The following is a 27,702-nucleotide window of genomic DNA, read 5'->3' as shown; positions in this document are numbered from 1 at the left end:
TTTTTGCTCCCAAAGATGCGCTAGGTCTTATTTTCAGGGGATGTCTTATTTTTCCATGAAGAAGAATATGGTACACATTTATTGTTAAATGAAAATAAAGGAAAGTTATTACCTATATACGGTATGGTAGTACGGTAGTTGTCAACACAAACCAGACAAACTGTGAATCTTACAGTATCAAGAATTTACTCATTTACTCAATGACAATCATGTCATCATCTTTTGGAACATCATCGTAACAATCCAATTCCTGAATTTCCTGGTGAATTTCTTGAGACTCCATTTCTTTCAGAATCAGTGGACCAAATCTCTCATGTTTAGCCTAAGGGAGCCTTATTTTCGGGGGATGCCTTATATTTCACTCAGAAGGAAACCTGTAAGTAGGTCTTATTTTCGGAGGATGTCTTATTTTCGGGGAAACACGGTAGTACATAACAGGAGCTCGGCAAGTACTTCCTGAGTAAATGCATAGGCTGTGTGCTGAGAGCCACCGAAAGCGAGTCTTGGCCTTGGGGAGTGCTTGACCTAGGAGATGCTCAGCAGAAGAGATGCTAGATCTACACTTGTTGAATGAATGCATGCCTGGGTGAACGAATGGCTATGGGGCCGGAACCAACATTCCCGAGTCCCGGTCCCCACGCGGGCATTGGCACACGCGGCTTTCCCCGAAGTAGGCACCAGAGGGCGCTGAGCTCGGCGGGTCTCCGCTCCAGAGCCGGATTCACGCGCCGCCCCCGGGCCGCCACGCAGTGACGTCACACCCGCGCACCCAGCGTCGCGCTCCCGGGGGGCGGGGCCGCGGAAGCCGGACGTAAACAGCCCCGGAGTGTCTCGGGCCCAGGCTCCGGCTCGGCGGCGGCGGAGGCGCAGGCCTGGGAGGTGCTCGGGCGGCGTCAGGCTGGTCCGGGGAGAGCGGTAGGCGGAGGCCCTCGCGGACGGCTGGTCCCCGGGAGCGGCCCGGTCGGCCGTGCGGGTGACGCAGGCCGGCGACCCAGGCCGCGTGCGCAGGGCGGGGCGACGGCGGGGCGGCCGCAGTCCCTCCACCTCCGCCGGGGACGCGGCGGGCGAGGCCGGGCCGCGAACCCCCGGGCCTCCCGGGGCCTCTGTACAACTCGGCCGCGGAAGAGGCGGGTGGCCGCGCGGGCCGAGTGGAGCCCGGGTGCAGAGCGCGTGCGCGGGGCGCCAGGTGGGCGCTAGGTACATAGCTGAAGTTTGTCCGGGAAAGTTGGAAATGACCTCAGTGCTTTTTAAAAAAATCACTGGTTCAGTTCAGACATTATATATTGGATGCCCTGTTTTAGGTTCTTAAGGGGAGAAACAGGTCCGTTTCTTGTGGAGTGTACATTCTAGGGGGCAGGAGGGGATACTAATGAATGAATCACAGTCATCCTCCAAGGCGGGAAGGGCAGTGAGAGGAGCGGAGCCGGTGCCTGACAGGCGGGCGGGAGAGGAGGGGTCGCCGGATTAGATAGTTACTGGACCACATGGGGAGAGCTTTGGGAGAGGAGAGGAGAGGAGAGAGGAGCCATGTGGCGCCCCTGTGAAGCGCGAGGCCAGAGGCGGGAGGGAAACCCGTGTGTGATGACGAGCTCGGAGGCCTGTGGGGTGGAAGGGCTGGAGCAGGGGGACATGGCAGGACCTGCGGGGCTTTGGCTTTCTCTGTGAGTGAAGCAGGAACCATCGCAATGTTTTGAGCAAAGGAATGGCGTGGCTTGAGTAGGTTTGAAAAGCTCACCCAAGCTGCAGAAGAGGCCAGTTTGGGAAGGGAAGCAGGGAGGTCTGTTACTAACAGACAAGTTCAAGAGCATCCCTGCAGCCATTCAGGTGGCGAACTTCAATGATGATGATGAGCCCCAGCTTGTTTGGCTCAATGGATAGAGCATCGGCCTATGGACTGAAGGATCCCAGGTTCGATTCCTGCCAAAGGCAATGCCTGGTTTGCGGACTCAATCCGCAATAGGGGGCGTGCAGGAAGCAGCCAATCAATGATTCTCATCATTGATGTTTTATCTCTCTTCCTTCTCTAAAATCAATTAAAAAAAATTTTTTTTTAAATGACAGTTACTTTAAAATTCCCCCCCCCGCCCCCCCCCCCGCCCCCATTTTTGTGGTGAGCCGGGCTCCCCAGCCATCATAAATCTCAGGACAGCCTGTAGAGGGCAGTGTTTTCAGTGACCCTGCTGCTCAGGCCTGTTCAGCCGGAGGTGACTGCTCCACACTTGCTGCTTATGCCTTTTGTTTAAATGTACAGTTCACTGGCATTAAGTACACCCACAGCTACCATTTCCAGAACACTCCTTAAGTCTTCATTGCTGTCGGCATCCTAAACCCAGGTCCAATCTCATTCCCATACACACCTCAGGCAGCCAACTCCATCAAAGCAGTCATACCGAAAAAACACCCAGCATGTGCCAGGCAGTGAATGAAGTCATGGAGGATTCAGTTCTCCCTGTCCTAGTCAGGGGAGACCAGTGATTTGAGAAAGAAGCACCGGGTAACCATGGTTGTGGTCCCGAAGTTAGAGATACTGTTGAACATAAAGGCCTAACACTTCTGCCCTGTAGTCAGTAAGCGTTGAGTACTTACTCTAGATGCAGTGGATATTCATGTTTGTGAATGTTTAGTTGGATATAGCTCGTTGGCCGTGGTCTCTCGTTTTCTCTGGTGGTTATCATTGGGAAATGGTGGAACTGGGCCTGACCCACAAGAGGTTTTTGGCAAATGCTGGCCTTTAGCTTTGTGACTTTCAGTAAGCTAAAGTTGGGCCTGTTTCCTGGTCCCTTTGGTAGGGGAACCAGATAGTAAACAAATGGACAGTGTTAAGAGATTGCATGACAAAGGAGCCTAACTTAGAACAGGGTGTCAAAGAAGGGCTCCCTGAAGTGGACCTCCTGGGAGAGGAGAACTCGAAGCTAAAATGTGAGGGATGAATCGGAGCTCTCAGAAGGAGAGTGAGGTAGGAGTGGAGCTAAGAATAGGGATTCTCTACATGGAGATCGGCGTGTTCTGAATTCCTGAGTTTCTGGTCTGTGAGAAGTGGCATTGGGTGTCCATCCAGGAATTCCTCTTGTCAACCCCTTGCTGTTGAAGCTCAATTTCTTCCTGGGGCTTCCAAATAGGCCTGTGCCAACCTAGCCTCTGGACTGAGGGTTTGCAGGCCCAGCATGGGAGGGGACAGTGGAACTACCTGTGGCCTCATTGTCCTGTCCATGTTCTGTGTTGACTGATAGAAAACAAGAGGGCCTTCAGGTCCCAGATTTTACTCCTTTTAGCCTTTATTTTTCTTAAGAGGCATATCATTCATTTGCCTTTCAGCATAACCATTATTGCTTGTCTCATTTTCGATTCTTATAAGTATATTTCCAGTAGGACATGATCTCACTCATCTAGGGGAAATGGTGAACGACATAGACTGATGAACAAGAACAGACCCAGAGATAAGGAGCCATGGGTCAGACTGTTGGACCTCAGAGGGAGGGTGGGGATAAAAGGGAGAGATCAACCAAAGGACTTGTGTGCATACATATGAGCCTAACCAGTGGTCAGGGACAATAGGGGGGTGGGGGCATGAGTGGGGAGGGGTGGGAGATTGGAATGGGGGGTTGAGGACAAATATGTGATACCTTAACCAATAAAGAAATTAAAAAAAAAGAAAAAGAGGCATACCAGAGTGGTCTCGGGAACACTCAGGCGTGCTTGAAATCTGTATGCCCTTGGGCAGCTGTTGTCTATTTTTGCTAAGCCTCGATGTCCTCTTCTCAGAACCTTTACCTCATAGGTTCATTTTGAAGACATGGCCTAAGGCAGGGGTCCTCAAACTTTTTAAGGTGGGGGCCAGATCACGGTCCCTCAGAGAGCTGGAGGGCCGGACTATATGAACTACTAATTCCTACTGTAACACCTCGGCTGCGCTCACTGCCCAAAAAACCTGGCGGGCCGGATCAGACTCCTCTGCGGGCCGCATGTGGCCCTCGGGCCGTAGTTTGAAGACCCCTGGCCTAAGGCATCTGAAGCATTTAGTGCAGAGCTGGGTACTCAGTAGTGAAAAATACACAGTGGGATTATATTATTAGAATTTAAATAGGAAAACAGTAGTCTGGCATATTATAAAATATAGAAACTTCCTTTGTGTCTGCATGAGTTACCTTAGTTTGATCAAAATTGGATGAGTTACTGTCCTTAGGAGTTCTTTTAAAAAATCAAACTGGTCAAATTCTCATTTAAAAAGTGAAAAATAGCATGTGCCTTGCTAATTTCTAGCCCTGTTGGCTCTTAATGTAGGTGCAGTCAGGATTGGAAAAGATGCCAGCCCCAGCTACCACATATGAGAGGATAGTTTACAAAAATCCCTCTGAGCACCACTACATGAAAGTCTGCCTGTAAGTGCAGTCTTCTAAGTTCTACTTTTTATTATTTTTTTATGAATCTGAATAGCATGACATTTAATGCAATGTACTTTTTCTTCCCAATGTTTTTTACAGAGAATTTCAAGAACATGGAGTTGGACTGACTGCTGCACAGTTCAAACAGCTGCTCATTTCAGCCCTGAAGGACCTGTTTGGGGAGGTATGGAATCCCTTGGTGAATTGGACCATTTCTAAGATCTTTGTAATAAATACTGAAAGAACACTTTTCCAAACATTTTAAACTTTAAAACCACATTTGAAATTTCAGGAATGATGAATACTTGGTAGGTATGTTCTGATATGCTTTTTAAAAATATATTTTTTATTGATTTTAGAGAGAAAGGAAGTGGAATATATAGAAACATCCTATGTGATGAATGCAAATAAACTGAACTGCAAATTTACAGGTCACTATGACATGCACTGACCACAAGGGGGCAGAAGCGGGGCTCTTGGCTGGCAAGCACAGCAGCCGTGGCAGCACTAATTACCCCTGGGTGGGCATCCCCCCAGGGGCCCCAGACTGAGAGAGGGCAGTCCAGACTGAGGCCCCACCCCCTCTCCACAGGCCTCTAGTCAATGATAAGAGAGAATCACTGATTGGCTGCCTCCTGCACGCCCCCTACTGGGGAGCGAGTCTGAAACAGGCATGTGCCCTGACCTGGAATTAACCATGTCCTGGTTCACAGGTTTCAACACTCAACTACTGAGCAACACCAGCTGGGCTAATCTGCCTTGTTTTTGACAAGGAACTCATTAGACAAATGTTTATTTTAGTGCAGTGCTACTCAAAGTGTATTTGAGACTGACAGCTGATGGGTTTTCTTTGCCCATTTTAAAGATTTGTGGCTCCCAGTAGAATGTAAATTAGCACACATTTCCTTTACTGAGAAAGTCTCCCTATGAACAGAACAGCTGAACTGAAAGGTGTGCTTACTGATATTGTTGATTTACATTCCGATGCGCTCCTTATCACGGACCAGCACTTTGAGCAGTCCTGTTTTAGCATTCACTTCAAGTAGAGTTTTGAGAGAGAACCAGATGATTTTTCAGGAAGTTATTTCTTGATTCATATATTCTACCAAGTCAAAATCTGCTAAGCATTTTTTCAAAATTAAAAACTTTTATTCCACAAAATACTCAGTTAAGAGTATGTATAGATTACAGACTGAGGGGAAATATTTGCAAACCACATACCTGATAAAGAACTAATATCTAGAATGTATAAAAAAAAAACAAACTCAAAACTCAAACAGTACAGTTAAGAAAATGAATAAAAGACATAAGATATTTCACTCAAAAGGATGTACAGTTGGCAAACAGGCACATGAGTGAAAAGATATTCAGTATCATTAACCATTAGGGAAATGTACATTAAAAGCAGTGAGCCCTGGCCTGTTTGCTCCAGTTGGTTGAGAGTCATCCAATAGACCAGAGTTGTGGATACGAGCCCGGGTCAGGGCACATACAAGAATCAACCAATGAATACATAATTGAGCGGAACATCAAATCCATATTAATCCCTCACACCCCACCCCTTCCTCTCGCAAATCAATTAAAAAAATTTTAAACACCATGAGATATCACTACACACCTAGAAGAATGACTGAAATAAAAAACAGTGATAACACTAAATGCTGGCGAGGATGCAGAGAAACAATTATTCATTCATTGGTTGTGAGAATGTAAAATGGTACAGCCTCTTTGGAACACAGTTTGGCAGTTTATTTTTTGAGAGCACTTTTATTAAAGCTGGGGACAGTGAAGCAAAGAAGGGCCTAGGATAGAAGAAGTAATAGGCTAATTTTTAGGTTGATAATTTTGTATGGCCTGCAAATGATGCTATAAATATCCAAATGGCCTTTGGGGGGAAAAATGGCCTTTGGCAGAAAAAAGGTTCCCTGTCTTACACAGACTAAACATGTACCCGTCATACAACATAGCAGTTGCACACCTGAGCATTTATTCTAGAGAAATGAAAACAACTTCCCACCAAAACTTGTATATGCATGTTCATAGCAGCTTTATTAGTAAGAGTCTAAAGTAGAAATAAGCCAGATGTCTTTCAATGGGTGAACTATAATATACTCATACCATTGAGTATACTCAGTAATAAAAAGGAACAAACTTCTGATACAACAATCTGACCACATCTCCAGAGAGTTACTAAGTGAAAAGCCAATCCCAAATGAAATGGACTGGGTGATTTCATTTATATTATGCTCTTGAAATAACAAATGCATAAACTGGAGAAATTTAGGAGTATGTGTGGCTATGGGGGCGGGGAGGAAATAGCCTGTGGTGGTGGTGTAGTTCTTGTTTTTTGTGTGTTTTTTTTTTTAAATTTTTATTGATTTCAGAGAGGAAGGGAGAGGGAGAAAAAGAGAAATATCAGTGATGAGAAAGAATCACTGATTGGCTACCTCCTACACACCCCCTACTGGGAGTTGAGTCTGCAACACAGGCATATAACCTTGACTGGAATCAAACCTGGGACCCTTCAGTCCGCAGGCCAACGCTCTATCCACTGAGCCAAACTGGCTAGGGCGGTGGTATAGTTCTTTATCTTGATTATGGTGGTTACATTAAACTACCTATGTGGTAAAATTGCAAAGAACCATGCATATGCACACACATAAGCAAACAAATATGAGTGCATATATAAATGGTAAAATCTGAATAAACTCTGGTTTATCAATTTCAGTCTCCTGGTTTTGATATCATACTGTATTATACAAGATGTTAGCATTGGGGGAGGCTGGGTAGAAGGTACGTGGAACCTTCCTGTCATTTCTTTGCAATTGCCTGAGTCTCTTAATTTTTGAAAGGCAAAAGTTTAAGAAAAAACTTGGAATGGTGAACAATACCATATACAGAGAATGGGCCTGGCTGGTGTGGCTTAGTGGTTAAGTGTCGACTCATAACCCAGGAGGTCACGGTTCAGTGATTCCAGTCAGGGCACAAGTTCCATCCCTAGTAGGGAGCATGCGGGAGGCAGCCAATTGATTATTATTTTTCATCATTGATGTTTCTATCTCCCTTTCTCTAAATCAATTTTTGTAAAAACCAACAATATACAGAGAATGTATTGTAGAATTGTACACCTAAAACCTATGTAATTTTATTAACTAGTGTCACCCCAATAAAATTCAATAAAAAATAAAATGATTTTTTTTTTAATTTAAGAAAAAAAAATCTTTGTATCCTTTCCATGTCAGGTATTAAACCTGGTTCCTGTGGCTATAGCTATAAACAGACATGCCTCTGTCTCATGACTAATGGTCTTGATTATGTTGGGTAGGCAACCAGGTTGAACAATTAATGGCAAAAATGATGACTATTATGAAAGGGGAAATATGTGGGACCTATGTGTGAGAGCATAGCAAATGATTGAGCTTCATCTTGGGGATCTGGAGGGAATAATTTAAATGAGGACTTAAAGGGTGAAGAGGCATTAGCATTGTGAAGAGACACAGGAAGAACATCCCGGGCAGGTCCAATACTCCAGTGCCATTCAGTAAAATACAGCCCTTTTTGGAGGAGGAGGAGGAAAGTAATTGACAGGATTAGTTATTAGATTTAGATTGACAAAGACAGTAGTCTGCTAATAGCATTGTCCCATGCTTAGGTTGATGCTGCCTTACCCTTGGACATCCTAACCTACGAAGAGAAGACCTTGTCAGCCATCCTGAGAATATGCAGCAGGTACGACAAACAGCATTTCTAGTATAACGGAGCAGAGAGGGGTGGGGAAATAGAGCCAAATGCTCTTTTCTGAGAATAAGAAGAGCTTTGTCATTGTGAACTCTGATCAGCTTTTAGAAGTTTAAACTGGGAGAACATGAACATTCATCTATCTGGAGCTTATACCCTAGAGAGCAAATTGTGGATTTGCTTATAACTGTAGTGTTTCCCAATTGATGGTGATGTTGCAACTTCAGAAATATGGCCCTAGCCAGTTTGGCTCAGTGGATAGAGCATCACCTACAGACTGAAGGTTCCTGGGATGATTCTAGTCAAGGGCACAAGCCTGTGTTCCAGGCTCAGTCCCCAGTAGGGGGCGTGCAGGAGGCAGCTGATCAATGATTCTCTCTCATTGTTGATGTTTCTCTCTCCCACTCCCTTCCTCTCTAAAATTAATTTTAAAAATATTTTTTAAAAGAAATTTTTTTAAATTCAGAAATATATATCTTAGAAACATTTCTAATTATGGTTCATTTTATTCTCTGCCTATAATATACTATGCTTTAAAGTTTTCTCATTTAAATTGAGTTTTCTGAACTGTCACAAACAAAAGTACTTGGGAGATGTTGCAGGGACACATCCTTATGCTTTCTCAATTTTTTCTGCAGTGGTCTTGTCAGATTGTGGAGCTCTTTGACCCTGTTAGGATCCTATAAAGGCAAGAAATGTGCCTTCAGAGTGATTCAGGTAAAGACTATTTTGTCACATATTCCAAACAAGGCTGAGGAGTGGATCAAACTGCTTTTTAGAATGTGTTCCATTTTTCTGCTTGCATAACTCTAGTTTGGTTACTATCATCCAGCTGGGGAAGAAGGGAAATCCAGGCATTCATTGCTTCTGGAAGCATGAGACCAAGCACTTACAGTTTAGATTGTATGGGAAGAGTTTTGGGATAAAACTTGGAACCTTGTAGAGAAATCTTAACTTTCACTTACTGCATAATGCCTGTGACTTGTGTGTTGGAATGCTTTCTGAGCTCATCATGACCGCTTGTTAGTATCTGTGGCCATCTCTCAGGATGCTTGTTAAAATGCTACTGCATCAGCATGGCTTATCCTTTCTGCATTGCCCTGCATTTTGGTGCAATTTTCTCCTGATAACTGTGTAAACAGTTTCTTTCTCTTACAGGTTTCTCCATTTCTCCTTGCATTATCTGGCAATAGTAGGGAACTAGTATTGGATTGAATAGCCTTCAATTTCAGAAACATTCCTCTGCTCTCAACACTATCTTTTGGTGCCAGCATAATGCTTGATGACTGAAACAGGCTCAGCGCTCCTGTTGATGGAATTGGAGGGTGCCGAAGATGTTCCCCGCAGTTTCTAGCCGTCATCTCTGGTGGAGTAGCCTTCAGAGGAGAACCTGCCTGAACCAGCCAGTTGTAAGCAGGCAGCACTTTCAGCATTTGCACATCCGAGTTGGAGACCGGGCTGAACTCAGCAGAGCCTTCACACAAAGGGATGTGGTGGTCTTCTCAGAACTGACAGGGGACGTCAATCCTCTGCATTTAAATGAGGATTTTGCAAAACACACCAAGTTTGGGAAGACAATTGTGCACGGAGTTTTGATCAATGGACTTATTTCAGCTCTCCTGGGCACTAAAATGCCAGGCCCAGGCTGTGTATTTATTTCCCAGGAAATTCACTTTCCAGCCCCTTTATATGTTGGAGAAGTGGTTGTAGCTTCTGCAGAAGTGAAAAGGCTGAAGCGGTCCATTGCTGTTATTGCTGTGTCATGCTTTGTGAGAGAAAGTGAAAAGACTGTTATGGAAGGCTGCGTTAAGGTTATGGTCCCAGAAGCTCCCAACCCCTGAAATAGGCGTTTAAAGGTGCAAGTTCAAGCATCAGTGTTCCTATTATTGAAGAGCCTCTGAGGAAAACCGATTGTCGCTCTTCAACAAGGAGTGGCCAGCAGCCCACGGTGGGGGAGGGCAGGAGGTAGCGAGGTGTTCATGTGTCCACTTTCTATTTTGGCCTTATGCTTCATACAGATGAGTCTATCATCTGAGTTTGTAAGTTTGAAAAAATGGGTTTTTCTTAGCTCAAAGTGCTAATTTTAGGATTTCAAACCAAGTTAAATTTGCATTTGGATAACAAACTTACCTATATCTGTGTAGAATAAGTCTCAGTGAATTTATAGCTAGGTGGCATTTAATTTTTGACGGCAACTAGAAGTTGGGTCATCTTTGAACACCTGTCTTTTAGCAACAAATATTTTCTGGGTCAGAGTGTTTTGTAATTCGTTACTGTTTATACCAAGATGGCACCTTGCTTAACCGTCAAGTGGTACGTGCCTCTCAGATGGTTTCTTGTTATCAGAGAAAGCTTTAAACTCAGTTATGTAAACTCTTGGTCTAATCTATAAAATGGGGGTAATAACACCTACCACGGGATTGTTGGAGATACAAATAGCAAAGCACCTAGCCTGTAAACAATAGCTACTATTGTTCCTTCTCCCCTGTGAATGAGGTTAGAGGTTTTCCCAAGTTTAAAGCTAACTGGCCCGCAGGTAAACAGGCCAGTCTTTCAGGATGTCAACCAATCTCTTGGTATTTTAAACCTGGAATAGCTCTTGAGTGCAAAATTTCTATTTTAGCAATCCAGATTATTTTCTCCCTTCCTTGATGATGTGGGTTCCTCCCATATATAAATAATGTATACCTATTGTAAAAAATTTTATAAGAAATAAAAAGTATAAGGAACACTGTGGAGGCCAAGTTCTTCAGATTGGGGGGCATTAAAGAGAAAATGTGCCTAATGTGTTAGTATTCAGTGGTCATCCCAACCCAGCTAACCCTTTAAAGACAGTCTGTGACGGAACATGCATGTGGCCCATCTGAATGGCTCCGACCATGGCGAGATGCTCTGATCAGGAAAGTAAAATCAAGTGTAATTGGTAGAGTCAACCCACATTTCCTGGAAAAATGTTTTTTTCTCCTAGTAGATCTATAACCAGATTTTTATTTTAGATTTTTACATTAAGAGGATCAGTTAAACGGATTACTTGAAAGAATTCTAGTCACTAGAGGGCAGTGATGTGTGTAAAGTATTTTTAAACTTGTTTAATGTTGTACCATACTCTAGTTTGTGATTGGAGTAAAAAATAATTCAAATCAGTGAGAAACAAGGGTGCCATTCTCATGCATTTCAGAATGGGCAGCGTTCACAGGCTCAGATCCACAGGCTTGCTAATGATAAAGCACTGCACATGTTGAAAATTTGATAACACGTTGAAAAAATGGGGAACTTGCACAAAATGTGAACTTGAAGCCATATTCAAATTCTATAGAACTCATTCTCTGTGACTTAGCAGCAGTCTTGAAATGGAGTATGATATCATCATTAATACTAATAGCTGCCTTTTCCTCAATACTTGATGAGCCCGTTTGCTACATTAACTAATCCTTTGAACAACTTTGTGAAGTTAAACTTATGTTGTCCTATTTTATAGGCAAAGAAATAGACAAATGCTGTGTGACTTTCCCAGGGTTGTACAGTGAGTATGCAGGAGAGCTGGGATTCAGACGAGCCTGGCAGGCTCCAAACATTTCTTTCTTACATCACCCTGTGTCTTATGTTCCCATTACTAAAGCAATGTCAGTTTCTATAATAGTATCTTTTTATGGCCATTGAAAGTATCAGGAAACATCATTCTATAGGATCTTTCTTATATTCAGAATGTTGTAGATCCTATTCCCTGCTCTAGTGTAGCATTTTCTTATATACAATTACTTTATGCCTTCCATCCATACCTATTCTTACCCTTTTTTTAAGTTGACATTCAGTGATTAATTGTCTCCAGAGCAGATTTACTGAAAGAGTTATTCTAAAAATGAAAAATTATGTGTAGGCCAAATATTTGGGGGGGTTGAGGGGGGGCAGGGCAGGAAGGGCTGTTAGCTGATTTATATTGTATAACTCAAAAGTATTTTCTCAAGCTCATTTCCTTTTTCTTTAATGCTCCCTAGGTGTCATGATCTTTGATCTCTATAAATCAGTAAAATATTGAATAGATGAGTAGGCAAGAAGTTAAGGATGCTTCTCTGTAAATGATGATTTGTTATTTTTACTCAGAGCCAAGATTTTCAAAGCAGCTATGTTAAAGTTGGCAATAAGAAAAACTAGCGGGTTGGCTTTTTCATTTTGAATCCTGCATGGGTAAGCTGCTGGAAAGAATGACTTGTAATGGAAGTGTGGGTGACCCTCAAATTGGGAAATCTTCCAGATATGGCTTTGGCCATGTGAGGTCACACATGGAAGTGAATACAAATGACTAAAATAGCAGGCCAAAGTGTACTAGTACTTTCCACATAGGGGCATTATAATGCTATAATTTATGCAATGTTTGATTGTCATAGGAAGATATACTCATCTTAAGCAATTTCAGCCTAATGTACTGGAAAATTGCTTAACAGATTTTTTTATATTCTATTAGAAACATTTCTATATTGGTAAAATGCCACGTTTCTTTTTCTGAGCAGCAAATATTGAGTAACAGGAGAAAGCCTCACCACAGCCACCATTCCTCTTGTGGACTTGACTTGTATATTTATCTAGAAAAACAAGAAATTGCTAAATGCATGCTGGTAGCTCTTAGGTAACCACAGGTTTTCATTTTGTGCTAAATTACTAGCCTTTTTTTTTTTTTTTTTTTTAATGTTCTTAGTGTATGATTCAGAGCAATTTACTCCCAAAGGAAATTGCTATAAATTACATCTATTAAATTTTTATATTAAAACATACTCCACCAAGGGCTGTCACTCTGAGCAGCTGTGCCACTCTGAATGCTTCATGTGTTGGCATAATTTATTAACTGGCTCTGTCTGAGCAGAATGGGAGCACTGTGGAATGTCTCTTAGGCCGCACTTGAACATCTCCAAGGCCCCAGATGTTTTACTTCCTTTGTTCTTGGCTTGTCTTCATTTGGGTTACAGAAACAGCAAAGACAAGAATTCCCAATGTCTTCAGTGAAACTTCAGGTTGGAGCAAAATCAACTAGAAGAAATTTAAGTTCAAATCACAGGAAAACCCAAAAGTAATGTTGACATTACATGAATAGGACTGGATTAATTGGTCCCATAGTTAATTTCTAGGTGCCTCTTAGCTATAATCTATATATATAAAAGGCTAATATGCATAGGGTTCCCTCAGGAGTTTGACAGGGAGAATGGGAGTTCAGTTACTTGCTATGATGTGTGCTGACCACCAGGAGGCAGCGTGGAACATGGCAGGCAACCAGTAATGACAGTGGGATGAGAGCAGGGGTGGGGGGAGGGTGGCATGGTGGTAGCAAACGTGAGTGGCAAGGGAAAGAGGAGGTGGGAGAATGATGGGCCCTGGTCACTGGCCAGGCCTAGGAACCCTACCTGTGCATGAATTTCATGCACCAGGCCTCTAGTAGTTCATATGACCTTAGAAACTGGGAATATTCCTCTGCAATGTGATGAGGAATAAGAGAAAAGAATGATCAAATTTGAGTTGAATTTTGTATTTCTATCCAGATCATGAAGTTTTCAGTTGTCAGGCATATGAAAACACCAGGAGAAAATAAATGGCAGCTCCAAAGTCTTTCCTTCCTAGGAGAGGAGTACCCAGGCACCAGTGTTAGGATTGTCTGTCTGGCTGTTGGTTTGTTTGAATATTAAAAGAAATAAGTCATTTTGGGTTGGAAGGCGATGCTGTTTAGGAAGCACTGAGTTTTCCACAAGCTTCTATGATCTGATGTGTGGAGCAGTTGCCAGGTCTAACAGCATCCTCACTAAAACTCATCTTCAGCCAATCTGGCCAAACGTGAAGTTATTAGACAACCTATGGGCATCTAACATTTGGCAACATACAAGAATGCAAATCTTTTGTTTCTTCCTGCCAGCCCTGAGTAGTAATGTATGTGGCAAAAACTAAGGTCCTGCATAATGCATTAGCTTTGCTCAGACTGAGACCGGGAGGAAAGCTAACTTAATTAAGCTCAGCTCTATCCGGGGGAGGTCCCCCCTTGCTGTGTGAGCCACTTCAAAAGCCAAACAGGTGTTGAGGCTGTTGTAGGGTTCGGGGCCAGGTCTCCAGTGAATCTAGGGATCCAGTTAAGTTCAAAGTCCTAAGAGGATCACTGACGAGGCACTGATTTGGGAAGATAAAAATGAAATTATAAACTGCACTATAGTATTTATTCTGAGGGGCTTAGTTCAGGCAAGAATTTCCAGAGAAAGGGAAAGGCTAGACTGAAAACTGGTTTCTGGTTCCATTCCATCCAATATCTGGTTTCTCACTTTCAGTTTCCTTTTCCTAGTAAGGAAGACTAGACAAGGTTGTTATTTTACGATCTTTGCAACTCATTGTATGATACTATTTTCCCCCCTAATCATACAAGTAAATTATCTCCATGAGAGACATTTTGAAAAACGAGAGCATAAAAATGGAAAGCATCATGACCTCACTTCCTAGGAACCCTAAGTTAATATTTTGGTGTATTTTCTTTTGGTGTTTTTCCTATAATATATATTTTTATAACTTGGTGCCATACAAATGCATATACAGTTGACACTTGAACAATGCACGGGTTAGGGACACTGATCCCCATGCAGTTGAAACTCCACAAATATTATAACTTTTGCTTAGCTCAAAACCTAACTTCAGCCAACCCTTGGTATCGAATTGGTTCCAGGATTCCCCGCCCCCCCCCATGGATACCCACATCTGCAGATGCCCAAGTCCCTTATATAAAAAAGCATAGAGCCCTAACCGGTTTGGCTCAGTGGATAGAGTGTTGGTCTGCAGACTCAAGGATCCCAGGTTAGATACTAGTCAAGGGCATGTACCTTGGTTGTGGGCACATCCCAAGTAGGGAGTGTGCAGGAGGCAGCTGATTGATATTTCTCTCTCATTGGTGTTTCTAACTCTCTATCCCTCGCCCTTCCTCTCTGTAAAAAAAAAATCAATTATATATATATATATATTTTAAAGGCATAGAAAAAAAGCATCTGCAGATTCCCAACTATGTACCAAAATACTGAACAATTGGTTTGATCTATGGATACAAAACAGGAAGTACTGAGGGCTGACTATATTTATTGAGGGAAAAAACCCAGGGATAAGTGGATCTGCACAGTTCAAACCTATGTTGTTCAAGAATCAACAGTGTTTTTTTCCACCTACTATTAAATAAAGAGCACTTCTTAACATCATTAAGTATTCTTTGATAATCTGGTTTTTTAATCTTATTTTTAGTCATTGAAAAATATTCCATTTATGATTAACCATGATTTGTCCAATTCCCTCTTGTTAGATTCTTATCCTCACATGCTGTATATTTCCACTGATCTCTGATTATTTCCTTAGGGTACCCTCCTAGATATAGAATCACTGAATGAGAACATTTCAAAGCCCTTGATAAATATTGTTGAATCCCAGCACCAGACCTATTACCTGGTAAGTACTCAGTGAATAATTGTTGAATGAATAAGTGCCTTTCAGGAAGGTTGGAGCATTTCAGAGTCCCACCAGCAGGATGCAAGAAGAGCTTTGGCATGGCCAGTGCACAGGATTGGAGAATTGATTAAAGCAGAATTTGGGTATGTGTGATTCTGGCAATGAAATAATCCATTTGCATTAAAAAATAAAAGTTACAAGTTGAACCCTCTCTAAGTGATGTAAGATTTTGTTTTAATAGACTGGTGGCTTTTAAACACTCTGGGCTTGGCTAGCATGGCTCAGTGGTTGAGCTCGACCTGTGAACCAGGAGGTCATGGTTCGATTCCCAGACAGGGCATATACTGGGTTGCAGGCTCAATCCCCAGTGTGGGGTGTGCAAGAAGCAGCCAATCAATGATTCACCATTGATGTTTCTATGTCTCTCTCCCTCTCCCTTCCTCTCTGATATCAATTTTTAAAATTTGTTTTAAATAAATACATTCGGACAAAAATGGGATGTAAGAAGAGTTCTGATAATTTCAGGACTGAGTTAAGAAGTGCCATGCTTTATAAGTACAACCAATGGACATAAAACTCTGGGGAGGGAGGGTATATATGGGAGTGAGGGGGGCAAAAAAAAATCAATAAAATATATATTTTTAAAAAAAGTGCCATGCTTTCCTCATCACATCTTTATCCATTGGGTTTTGGCCCCTATGTTGCTCTGTCAAGGCTCCTTAGCCATTTAGGATTGCCCAACAATCCCACTAAGTTTGAGATCTGGAGAGAGTACCCTTTAGATACTAGGCCTTTGCTTTGATGTCAAATTTGGGGGGTATTGATGGTGGTGGTGTTACTAAGAAACATTGTTTTCTTGTCTGAAATGCAGAAATTTAGGGGATACAAATTTAAGAGTTAGAAACCCTCTATTATGTGAACTGAAGGGAAGGAAGGAATATTGAGCTTTTATTATATGCCAAGCCCCTTCCCCTCCTACTTCATTCTTCATATCAACCTTTTCGTACAAGTATTATTTCTATTTTACACATGGCTCAGAGAGGTTGAGTAACTTCTTCAATATCACACAGCTGTGGAAATGCCAGAGCCCTAGACATCCTGGTCATCTAATTCCAAGTCTAACTCTGCATCATCCTGGGGTGCTGCCCTAGGACAGAGCAGGGCGCGTGTGTGTGTGTGTGTGTGGGGGGGGGGGGGGTTAGGATAGGGGCATTGGTAAGGAGTGCCAGTTTGTGACCTGGGGTCCAGACAGACTGTGGGACAAATTTGGGGCCAAGAAGTTGGGCACAAAGTTCTCTGGCTCTGGGTTTGAGATTCTTCATGAGGACCCCCAAGTCTGAGGGATCTTGTTTGAGGGTTGAAGGCCTGTGGACTGAGCTAAGAGCTGGACCAAGGGTAGAGGCTGGGAGTCCCTGGACCAGTGCCCAGTTTTTAAGGTTCCCATTTATTCAAAAGAGCTTGGGTCTAAGGGTTCTGGAGTCCAGGGGCTCCCACTGTGGGGCTAATTCTGAGGGCCCAGCTCTTAGGTTCTTGGGTCTGAAGAGCGAGGTGCAAACATGCTTGACTTGGAGAGACTTGTTTTTAGAAAATCTCTGGATCTACAGGGATCCAGACTGAGGGACCCATCCCTGAGGGCCTTTTTTCTGGGTCTTAGGGTCTGAAAGGCCTGGGTGGAAAAGGTCCAGTTGTAAAGCTTTCCAGTCTGACAGTCCAGCTTCTGAGAGCTTCATGTGTCAAGCCCAACACTGAGCGGGTTGGTTTTGGGGATCTGCGGGCCTGAGGGTCCCTGGATCACAGGGCAGAGGACACGGTGCCCTCGGATCTGAGGATCTCTGGAGGTGATGGCTTAGGGAGGGTGACGTGTCCGCGGGCCAGAGGGCCAGGGCTAAGGTTACCACCCCGTGTGCGGAGCGGCTGCAAGGACCTTGGAGAATAATAGCGGGTCCAGGCAACACCGGCCGATGCCGTTAGGCGCTAGGACCCCGCGGAAGGCGGCGGCACGGAGAGTGGCCAGCGCCGAGCGCAGGGGCGGTGCGGACGGGCGGCGTTAGGACCCCGCGGGCCGGGCCGGCGGGCGGTGGCGGCGCGTGGGGCGGTGCGTGTTGACAGCGGCGGCGGCGGCGGAGCCGGGCGGGCGGGAGGGAGTCTGCGCCTGCGGTTCCTGCCCCTGGACCCGAGGCGGTGGCGGACCGGCGTTCCCGGGATGGCCTTCATGGAGAAGCCGCCGGCCGGCAAGGTGCTGCTGGACGACACGGTGCCGCTGACAGCAGCCATCGAGGCGAGCCAGAGCCTGCAGTCCCACACGGTGCGCGGCCCGCCCGGCGGCCCGGGCCCGGGAGGCGGGGAAGCCGGGGCGGGGACGCAGCGGGGGTCGGCCGGGAGGGGGCTTTGGGTGGCGGCGGGTCTGGGTCTGGGTCCCGAGGGAACCCCGAGGTCCGGAAGGGGAGGTCGCAGCCCCCAGGGCCAGAGAGCGGGAGGGGCGCGGCGGTGCCCCGGAGGGACCCCGAATGGGGGGTGCCGATGGGGTCCCGGGCCCGCCTGGGGCTGGCGGGGTTCACAGACCCCTCAGGACCCTCTCACCCACGTCTGCCCGCCGCCAGCCTTCTCTCTGGGGCCGCTGGTTCCCCCCCCTTCCCGCCGGGATCGGAGTGGTGGGAGGGAGGAGGGTGTGCCGGGCCAAGTGCACACCGGACCCGGGGCTGCTCCGGGCCGGCGGCGGAAGCCCGGGGTCTGCAGCCCGGGCCGGTCAGGTGCGTGGCCTGGACCGGGCCCGGAAGCCTCGGGAGCCGTCTGGGCCCCGCTGAGGCAGGTGTTTGAATGGGCTCCTTCCCGGCGCGAACCTGCTATTTAGTGGGCGGTGGTAGCATTCATGTGAGTTTAACATCCACTGGAGCAGCATAAAGGAGTAATAGGTCCTCATAGTAAACACAGGCAGAGTTCATTTCTGTTACATATGCTGTCTTTCATGTGGCTTTAAACCCAGGGCTGTTTTCATTTGTCATACCTTTCTTTTTTCTTTCTTTTTTTTTGAAAGCACACCGTACATTATAATTTACAGGTAATAAACCCAAGAACCAGGAAGGAAAACAAGGAGCTGCCAGCCAGTGGGACTTTGGGAAGTAATGAATGGGAAGAGAGAGATTCCTTAAATTGTAATGTTTTGTGAGGTCCATCGAATCCGATCCCGCCTCACAGGCTTGTTTGTTTACCAGGGCAGCGTGTTTGGGGTTCAGCATCTGGAGGAGAGGGCCCCCACAATAGCCTTCTGTTTCCCTTTTTTGTTCAAGCTGTTCTGGCGACTTCAAAGGGACCTTTTATTCTGCTGTATTGAAGTGGGACTTTTGAACCTCAGTTTCCTCTTCTGACAGCTATGCCTTGTGAGGCTTGGATTGTTCAGTGTTCATTTCCAGTTAAGAAAATGATCGTGTGTATTTTTTTCAAATATAATACTTTATATTATATTGTTTACAGTTTTTGTTAATGGAGATATTTTCCCATTGATTTTAGAGAGAGTGGAAGAGAGAGGAAAAGACAGAAAGTAATAAGGATGTGAGAGAAACACATGGATTGGTTGCCTTCTACACGTGCCCAGATGAGGGCCTGGAACAGGGGAGGAGCCTGCAGCTGAGGTCTGTGCCCTTGACTGGATCGAACCAGGACCTTATGGCTGGCACTCTACCCATTGAGCCAAACCAGCTAGGGTAATGATTGTATTTTTTTAAGGTACATATTATTTCATTGTGCATATCTTCAATCCTGTTCTACAGACTTGTGAGAAGGTAGTATATAGGACAGAATTTGTTAAACTCTATAATGTGTGCTAAGGGAGTGTGAGGTAAGGGTTGAAATCTAGGATAGGGAGTCAAGAATAAATTCTTTTTTTCTAAATGTTTTAAAATATTTTGTTGATTGATTTTAGGAAGAGAAACATCAATTTGTTGCTTTACTTTTTTATGCATTCTTTGGTTGATTCTTGTATATGCCCAACTGGCAATCAAACCCGCAACCATGGCGTATCTGGACCACGCTCTAACCAACTGAGCTACCCGGCCACAGCCAGGAATAAATTCTGCTATTAAATTTGATTTTTGACTTGACTGTTGGCAAGTAAATCTTATAACCTTTTAAGAAGTGGAGTTGAGTCTTTTAATTTTGTTTTATACTGAGAATAAAGAAAGAGATGCTTGAAATCAGAAATTGATTCCAGAAATCATTCCATATGGCCTGCCCTAAGCCATGTGCTCACTTCTACCCTAATGTTGACCAGCTGATTCTATGATAACTTCTCTTTTTTAAAAAAAAAAAAAAGTAGACAAGAATTTATTGACCACAGCAGAACTATACTTAGGACAGTGAGACAAAGAAGGGCATGGAAGTAGTAGCAGGAGAGCCTTAGGCAGGGCTGCCTGGCTCTCTGGGAAGTCAGAGGAAAGGGGGGGAAGGAGCCTGGGAACAGGTTTAGGGGGTTAGTCCAGGACAAGCTGCCACTGCCCACTGCTCCCCTGGTTGCAAGTCTCATAGGGTCCCTTAGAGAATATGTGCCTGTGAGGTGGGGGTGGGAGGTGAGAAGAAGATGGGAAATCGAACCCCAGGCTGAGCCGCACCAGTTGGGCAAACCATTTACCCTTGTGTCCTTGGCTTACGGAAGATAGGATTTCCTAGGTGGACAAACTGCTGTTTAACCATCGGTCTCAGTTTCCCTATTCCACTTGTCCTGGAATTTTCCTAGCTTCTTGCTATTCTATAACATTTCCCCCTCAGAGAATTCCACCCCTAGAATCTTTTAGGGTTGATGAGGGAGGATGGTCTGTTTTCAGGAAGTGCCTCCTGCTGATAATGGCATATGTTAGGGTATGGAAGTCTCTCTTCGTGTCTGATCTAAGGGAGACAAGGGAATGGGGTCTGAGACTGGAATAGAGAGGCTGTTGGTTGTTTCTTCTAAAGTAGGGATGGGCTGGAATTCCAGAAGTGACATCATTTTCACACAGACGTGGTGATGTAGGTACACGGTTTGTACAATTTTGAGTCACGGCACCAAAAAGATGTTAGCGTGTAGATGAGGAGACCTTTTCTTGTCTTCTGTGGGGTTTGGGGGGTAAGAGAGGGGAGAGTGCCTGTAATTACTTTAGTTTTCTGCCTTACTAGGCTGTGAGAGGAGGGATACTACTTCTTCTTCTTTAAAAAAAATATATTTTATTCATTTTTTTAATAGAGAGGAAGGGAGAGAGAAATAGAAACATCGATGAGAGTCATTGATCAGCTGCCTCTTGCATGCCCCCTACTGGGGATGTGCCCGTAACCAAGGTACATGCCCTTGACCGGAATCGAAACCGGGACCCTTCAGTCCGCAGGCTGACGCTCCATCCACTGAGCCAAACCAATTTCGGCAGGAGGGATACTTACTCATTTTTTTGGTCTCAGTCCCTGGCATCTGAGGATTTCATTTGTGCTTGATGAATGATTAGTAAATGAATTGCAACCTCACTTGGCCTCCCCTTCTGTTTGTGAAAAATGGTTGTGATGAAAATGGGGACAACATGGTATCTGAGGCACTAAGTTAAGGGGTCAGTGCTTCAGGAAAGCGGTAAAAGATATAATGGAATTCCTTTTCTATTGCAGAGATTTTCTCTAAGGAAGAAAGTAAAGTAATTGAGGGTAGAGAGAATGGCTGTTCCTGTAATGATGACTGAACACAAATGACAGTGACTCACAGGAGACTCATAGAGGCAGATGTGTTGGAGTGAAAAAAAAAATGTAGCATTGTCTTGCATGATTTTTTATTCCTCTGCGTTCTTGTCATTTTAGCTGTAAAATCTGAGACTGAGAAACGTTGCATCAGCCCTGAACTTTATTGAGAAAATCATATGCTGATGCAAGTGTTTTGGACTACTAGTGCCTTCCGAGTAAGTCCCTCTAAAACAGGAACTGTTGGGAATTATTTTGGAAACTAGTTGTTGAGGGTGGTGCATAGGAGAAAAAGGCATTGTTTTCTGGGGGGAGGTTGAAGATGGCTTTCTGGCTTGTTAGCTGAAGAAGGGAGATGGGGTCTCAGAAGTCAGAGGGGCATCTTCTCTGAAATGTTGAGTCTCTAGGAAGCCACTCCGTGGCTATAGGACAGAAACATACAGAGTACAGAGTAGACAGCCTTTGGGTTGGAAGAGGCAAGACCTTCGTAGGTGGGGGTTTGGGCTGACACTTGCTAGTCGTGTGACATTGATTGGGTGAGTCAGAACCTTTTTACAGAGGGGAAGGGAGAGAGGGAGAGAGAGAGAAACATCCCTGATGAGAGAGTATCATTGATCGGCTGCTTCCTGCATGCCCCACACTGGAGTTCAAGCTTGCAACCAGGGCATGTGTCCTGACCGGGAATCGAACTGTGACCTCCTGGTTCATAGGCTGACAACTGTACCACTGAGCCACGCCGGCCGGGCACTTAACCTTTTTGATGTTTAGTTTTGTCAACTGTAAATGGGTTAATAAATGCCTACCCTACTGGCCTCTCGAGGCTGTTACCATGAACAAATGAAGTAATCTTTCTGAAGTGTCTGTAAAGTGCACTCCTTCTTCTGTCTATTTACTCCCTGGTGACACGTGTGCAAAGGGTTAAACACATTAAGATGCTAGTATTGCAAGTCAGCTAATTTCTGACCATTGTTCCTTTGGTTCATCAAGGTTCTTTAGCCTTGAGATATAAGAATTTATAGCAGAAAGTTTTAAGTTACCTATGATTCAGGCTTTATGGACTGGAGAGGGAAAGATTTTGTCACGTGAGAAGTAGAGCTGCCAAAAGGACGATGGGAGCACATGGTTACCACCAGGAAAGCGTTTTGGGGTGAACAACTGGCAGGGAGGGTGCAAGCGGTGGGTGATTCTGGGCCAGACTGGTTCGAATGATTTCATTTTTACTTTTATGGAACACAGTGAGTTTAGCACCAGAAAATAGACCAGGCATCTGCCGCAAGGAAATGGAGGTTCTATAAAACCAGAAAGGACAGTATTGGAGAGAGGATGTGTTTAGCATTAGGGGGTGGAAGGAAAAGGAAGGACTTTCCAAACAGAAGGAATTCTGGTAAGAAGCCATGTGGGTAAATGGTGGGAAAGTCTGGGAGGACTAAGAGAAGACAAGGAAAATCTGTAAGTTCTTGGCTACATGGAAAGGAAAACTTTGAAAGCCAGTTGACTGAAAAAATGCTTACTTAGCTGAAATAGAAACCAGAGGACACGGCCAGTTTTGGGGAGGGTTGTTATCAAAGAGGCACATCCGATTTTTGCTGGCCAGCGTGCTGTGGTGTGACAGCTCCGTCTCAGTTTTCTCCTTTTTAAATGTTCTCTCCGAGGTTCCTCTGAATCGGGGCCTATTTTCTTTACAAAAGATAATTTTAGTGATACGTAAGCCATAATAGAAAAAATTCTAAATCTTTGGAGCAGATAAGATTCCATGTTAAGATCTTCACTGAAAATGGATCTCTCCTTGAACCTTTGACTTTAGAAACTGCATTCCTGCACCGTTTGTTTATTCCACAATACTCATCCATTTGATAAAAATATAGTGAGTGCCTACCGAGACCATGCCAGGCGCATGTGTGAGACACATGGATTGTGATCTTGAGATTGTCCAAAATGCAGAGTTTTGATTTAGGGTCCAAATGAGGCCGTTTGGAGTAAGTAACACAAACCCCCTGCAGGCAGGTGGTGGTGGACCAGGCAGCTCCTGCTCTTTGGGGCTTTGTTCGTCTCCCATTTTACACAGTGTCGGCAGGTGACCCAGGATCTTCATCTGTCACAGCACCAATGGTTTTGAAGTTCCTCTTGTGGTTTGGTTTTTTGAGCTTCAGCTTCTTAGTCAGTGACCTTTTTTCATAGTGTTTAAAATTTTATTCATACATTACCAGAATACGGTTAACCTAAAAACATTCAAACCGTAAAGAATTTTTGTGAATTTATTTGAGCCAAACTGTCGACAAATTCTGGGAAGCAGAACCTCAACGAATTAAGATAATGCTCTGGAGAATGGAGGGTTGCATCTATATTTATACATTGCCATCAAAGGTTACATGAAATCCATTGATGATAGACTAGAGAGGCAGGAGAAAGCAAAGCGGAGGGGCAGGGGAGGAGGAGGAACCCCTGGGATTGGATAAAAGGTAAAATGGTAGACACATATTTAGGCAGGTGCAGGAACAATGAACACGATAATGAAGGAATTTGTGGTATCTGTCCTGGCACCCACAACATTTGGTTGTGCCCAAGGGGCTCCAGAAAAAGAGTAGTTACAAGTTACCCAGACATTTCAAGGGTGTGTTATCATAGGTGCAAAAGGACAGATGGGCTCAGTTAAGGTTAAGGTTGACCTTGTCAGTGAAGATACAGGCCTAGGACATAACTTCCCACCATAACAACTGCATTTAGTTAAAGTTTCATTTCAGACCCTCCTTTGTGGTTCCTTTAGGTCTCTGAGTTTGCAAGACCGCCATGCAGGCCTCCCCTGAGCTTGTCAGGTCAGCATGTGGCCCCTTTCGTCCACAGCACCTATGCAACATGTGATGCCAGTTGTCCTCAGATCCTGACATTCTAAGGCGATCCAGTGCTCAGTACCAGAACATTTATGGCCTTCCCTTTGGGATAATATCTGGAAGTTTTTTAGAATTCCAATTTATATTGAATACTTTAAAAGTTGTTTTTTTGTTTCTTTAATTAAAATGTTTGGAAACAAATCTTGTTTGGATGCAGATAGTATGGGAGTTAACTTGTAGCACTTCCATACATTATAATAAAATAATAGTTCTTTTCTGGCAAGATAATCAATCGTCTTCTCCTTGGTTATATAATTTTCCTCATTTGTCCTTTAAACCTGGGATGGATACAGTCAGAAAACCGAGTTGTGAGCTTTTAGAGACTGGTCAATTAGAAATTGTAAGTAATCTCTTTCTATTGAAGAAGAAAATTTTTTGCAGCCAGATTTAGGGCTTGGTGATTCTTAATCCTCACATATCACGTCTTTTGAGGGTTATCACACTAGACAGGCTTCATGTGATAGGAATACGCACAAGAAGCTGACTATCGTTAGTAGTAGGAGATGTGGGATTCTGGGGCTGAAGTTTATTTCATGTGGAAGGTAGTTACATGTCTTGGTCCCTAGGGGAATCACGGGAGCAGCCACCCTGTGTACACAGCTTCCATCTGGATTGTGATCTTGAGGTTGTCCAAATACAGAATTTTGACTTAGGGTCCAAATGAGACTGCTTGGAGCAAGTAATACAAACCCACTGCAGGCAGATTCTTTTTCAAGCTGCTAGAGGAAATGAAGCTCTTTGCCCGGCTGCATGGCTCAGTGGTTAAGCATCGACCTGTGAACCAGAGGATTAGGATTTGATTCCGGTCAGGGCACATGCCCACGTTTTGGGCTCGATCCCCCATTGTTGGGCATGCAGGAGGCAGCCGATTAATGATTCTCATCATTGATGTTTTCTATCTCTCTCTTTCCCTCTCCCTCTCCCTTCCTCTCTGAAATCAATAAAAATATATTAAAATAGAAAAAAATGAAGCTCCTTTTCGTTCCAGCCTTTGGCATCCTGAACATGAGAGACCTGGACCTGAACATTGTTTGAGAACTCAGAAGTGCTTTCCTGTTTGGATGTTGTGGGAGGGAGAGCAGTAGGCTTTCTCATTGTTTTCCCCTCACCCAGGAAGTCCTTGTCAGTGACTTCTTTCATGAATGACATGCGCCTGGAAGGGGGAAATGAACGTGTGACTTCTTTTCAGAGGAGATAACAGATAATTTCGGTTTAACACTTGTGACAAGCACTTAGTGGGTAAATTCTTGGACTGCAGGAGGGGAAGAGTTTGTGCAGAGTGACCATTTGTCTCCAGCTGATCTTGCTGACTACCGAATTCGTGGAAGGTCTGGCTGCTTCTGGCTGGAGATCCAGCTGTCGTGTTGCTTCCTGCTTACTTACTAATGGGTGTAGAGCAAAAGGGAATTCCGTTGTCATTGCTGTCTTCAGACCGTCCAGATGGCCAAGAGAGTACTCTTCTGTTTATTAACGTGTTAGTTTGGGGAATTCTTCCTGGAAAGTTTTTTTTTTTTTTTTTAACAGCTTTGTGTAATGCACATACTATTCATGTTACCCATTTAAGATAAACACCTCAATGGCTTTTAGTATATTCGCAGAGTTCTGTATCTTATCATCGTAATCAATTTTATAACGTTTTTATTACTCTGAAAAGGAACCTTGAGCCCTTTACCTTTACCCTGGAAAGTTTTTATAACGTTGCAAGGTGCTAAACTCAGGATATATTCTAAGCACAAGGTCTTTAGCTCTTCAGATCTGCTCCTTTAAGGGTATTATCAGAGGGACAAATTCTCCATGAACACTCATACACATGTTTCTATAAGCTCTCAGAACCTCACTGACCTAAAACCTGCTCTTAGGCTCTGGATCGCTGCTGGGAAAATTATTAAGAACTGTGAACTTGGATAATTACTTATTTCAGTTGGTGAGATAAGTGCATTTTAATGTGTACACAACCACAGATATCCTACTTGATGAAAATGCTGTACTTAGAACAGCAGATGGATTCTGTCCTGTTGGTGAAAATTGCCATAGGTCGCAGCTTGCCTAGTGCTTAGGTGTGTGTGCCTAGCTGACGTCAGAGTGCTGGGAAGCAGGGTGCCTGAGCCCTGGCCAGGGTTCCGCCTGCTATCACAGCACCTCTGTCTGTGAGACCTAAACAAGGCTGCCCACATTTCTTTGACATGGCTCATCAAAAACAGGTCATTTCTCTCCTCATTAGTTCAGTGGAGGCTTTTTTCTGGTGGAGGAGAAGGGGATGAATGGAGTGTTGGCATGGCAGAATCCTGTTTGTAAAAATATCTAAGGACCACCTGCCGAGGGGAAAAGGAAAAGCAGTGTTCAATCCAGGGCCTTCCTTTAAGCCGGCCCTCCCCCTCCGCCTCCCAGTGACAAGTGATTCCTGGGCAGGGACTCACTGCCCTTTAACACACACACACACACACACACACACACACACACACACACACACACGTATGCAGGCACATACGTGCATGCACCCTTTCCTGTTTGCCTGAATTGGGCCTGCTCACACTAGACCTTTAGTGTCAGGCCAGGGATTGAGCCAGCTGGGCAGCACCCACGGACCCAGCAGAACACAGGGCCTGGCCGGGAGGTGGCTGACACCTTCAGAATGCTGCTTCCTGGGAAAGGCACGGTGTTCACTGTAGACCAGCTGCTTCCTTTCCCCGAAGTGGACGTGTGTGTACCTGGGGTTGGACAGTTTTCTCTGTGTCTGTGGCAGAAAGCCTCTAAGGAGCTGGCAACGTTAGCAAGCACCTGTGAAGAGTGCTATGTGCCAGGCTCTGTGCTGTGTGTTACAATAGAAGGTGAATGAAGCAGGGAGCTTACAGAGGTGGCAGACACCTAAAGCAGAGGTGATGGAGGGTACTGGATGTGCTGCTGGTCTGCCCGGGAGCAGTGAGGGCACTGTGGGATAGCTCCCCCCACCCAGGACCCCCTGGGCTCAGGGAATGAGGAAAGGCTTTCAGAGGACATGTTCTAAATCCCCATTACCCCGGTTTTTCTTTTCTTTAAAAAAAAGAAGGACATATATATTTGTTTCTTTTTCCTTTTTTCTATGTGAGATGGTTGATCTTGAGCCTGCAGGGAGCAAGCTGGCTCCAGACTTCTGCAAGTCCGCATTGCTTTGCCTCTAATTCTTACGTGTTCAAAGACAGGGAACCACAGACACACCTTTGTAGGAGGGTTTAATATATATATATATATATATATATATATATATATATATATATATATATATATAGTTTGTTTGTTTGTTTGTTTGTTTGTTTGTTTGTTTTAATTATTATTGATTTCAGAGAGGAAGGGAGAGGCAGAAACCTCAATGATGAGAGAGAATCATTGATCAGCCACCTCCTACATGCCCCCCACTGGGAACCTAGCCCTGCAACCCAGACATGTGCCCTGACAGGAATCAAATCATGACCTCCTGGTTCAAAGGTCAATGCTCAATCTCTGAGCAACACCAGCCAGGCCCCCTGTTTCTCTTTAACTTACAAACTCCTTTCATTGTTATACTGATTGAACCCCCGCTG

The 27,702-nt window shown here is 44.5% G+C and overlaps 3 protein-coding genes across 14 annotated transcripts in view; all 3 read left to right on the top strand.

Annotated features, from left to right (window-relative positions):
- Positions 1-768: 768 nt before the first annotated feature.
- On the top strand, positions 769-10,851 carry RPP14 (ribonuclease P/MRP subunit p14). 3 transcript variants are annotated; one of them, XM_084901750.1, is made up of 6 exons: positions 769-915; positions 4,282-4,379; positions 4,482-4,566; positions 8,035-8,111; positions 8,759-8,837; positions 9,279-10,851. In XM_084901750.1, the coding sequence occupies exons 2-6, from the start codon at positions 4,303-4,305 to the stop codon at positions 9,333-9,335; spliced, it is 375 nt and encodes a 124-aa protein (XP_084757876.1). In that variant the 5' UTR covers positions 769-915; positions 4,282-4,302; the 3' UTR covers positions 9,336-10,851. The 3 variants fall into 3 exon arrangements, with proteins under 3 accessions (XP_084757876.1, XP_084757875.1, XP_084757874.1); XM_084901749.1 differs by lacking the exon at positions 769-915 and adding an exon at positions 925-1,186; XM_084901748.1 differs by lacking the exon at positions 769-915 and adding an exon at positions 1,131-1,197.
- On the top strand, positions 9,455-10,851 carry HTD2 (hydroxyacyl-thioester dehydratase type 2; the record flags this gene model as incomplete). The annotated part of the gene is made up of 1 exon (XM_084901747.1): positions 9,455-10,851. The coding sequence occupies one exon, from the start codon at positions 9,455-9,457 to the stop codon at positions 9,959-9,961; it is 507 nt and encodes a 168-aa protein (XP_084757873.1). The 3' UTR covers positions 9,962-10,851.
- Positions 10,852-17,641: 6,790 nt separating this feature from the next.
- Positions 17,642-27,702, top strand: part of PXK (PX domain containing serine/threonine kinase like) — a 73,046-nt gene continuing 62,985 nt past the window's right edge. For all 10 annotated transcript variants that reach the window (XM_084903065.1, XM_084903071.1, XM_084903063.1 and 7 more), the window contains exon 1: positions 17,642-17,877. In XM_084903065.1, the coding sequence (XP_084759191.1) occupies positions 17,776-17,877 (102 nt within the window). In that variant the 5' untranslated portion in view covers positions 17,642-17,775. The remainder of the gene's footprint in view (positions 17,878-27,702) is intronic.

The sequence above is a fragment of the Pipistrellus hanaki genome (assembly GCF_964339955.1).
Source record: "Pipistrellus hanaki genome assembly, chromosome: 13".
NCBI classification, from domain to species: Eukaryota; Metazoa; Chordata; class Mammalia; order Chiroptera; family Vespertilionidae; genus Pipistrellus; species Pipistrellus hanaki.
This window is presented reverse-complemented; position numbering and strand designations above follow the sequence as displayed.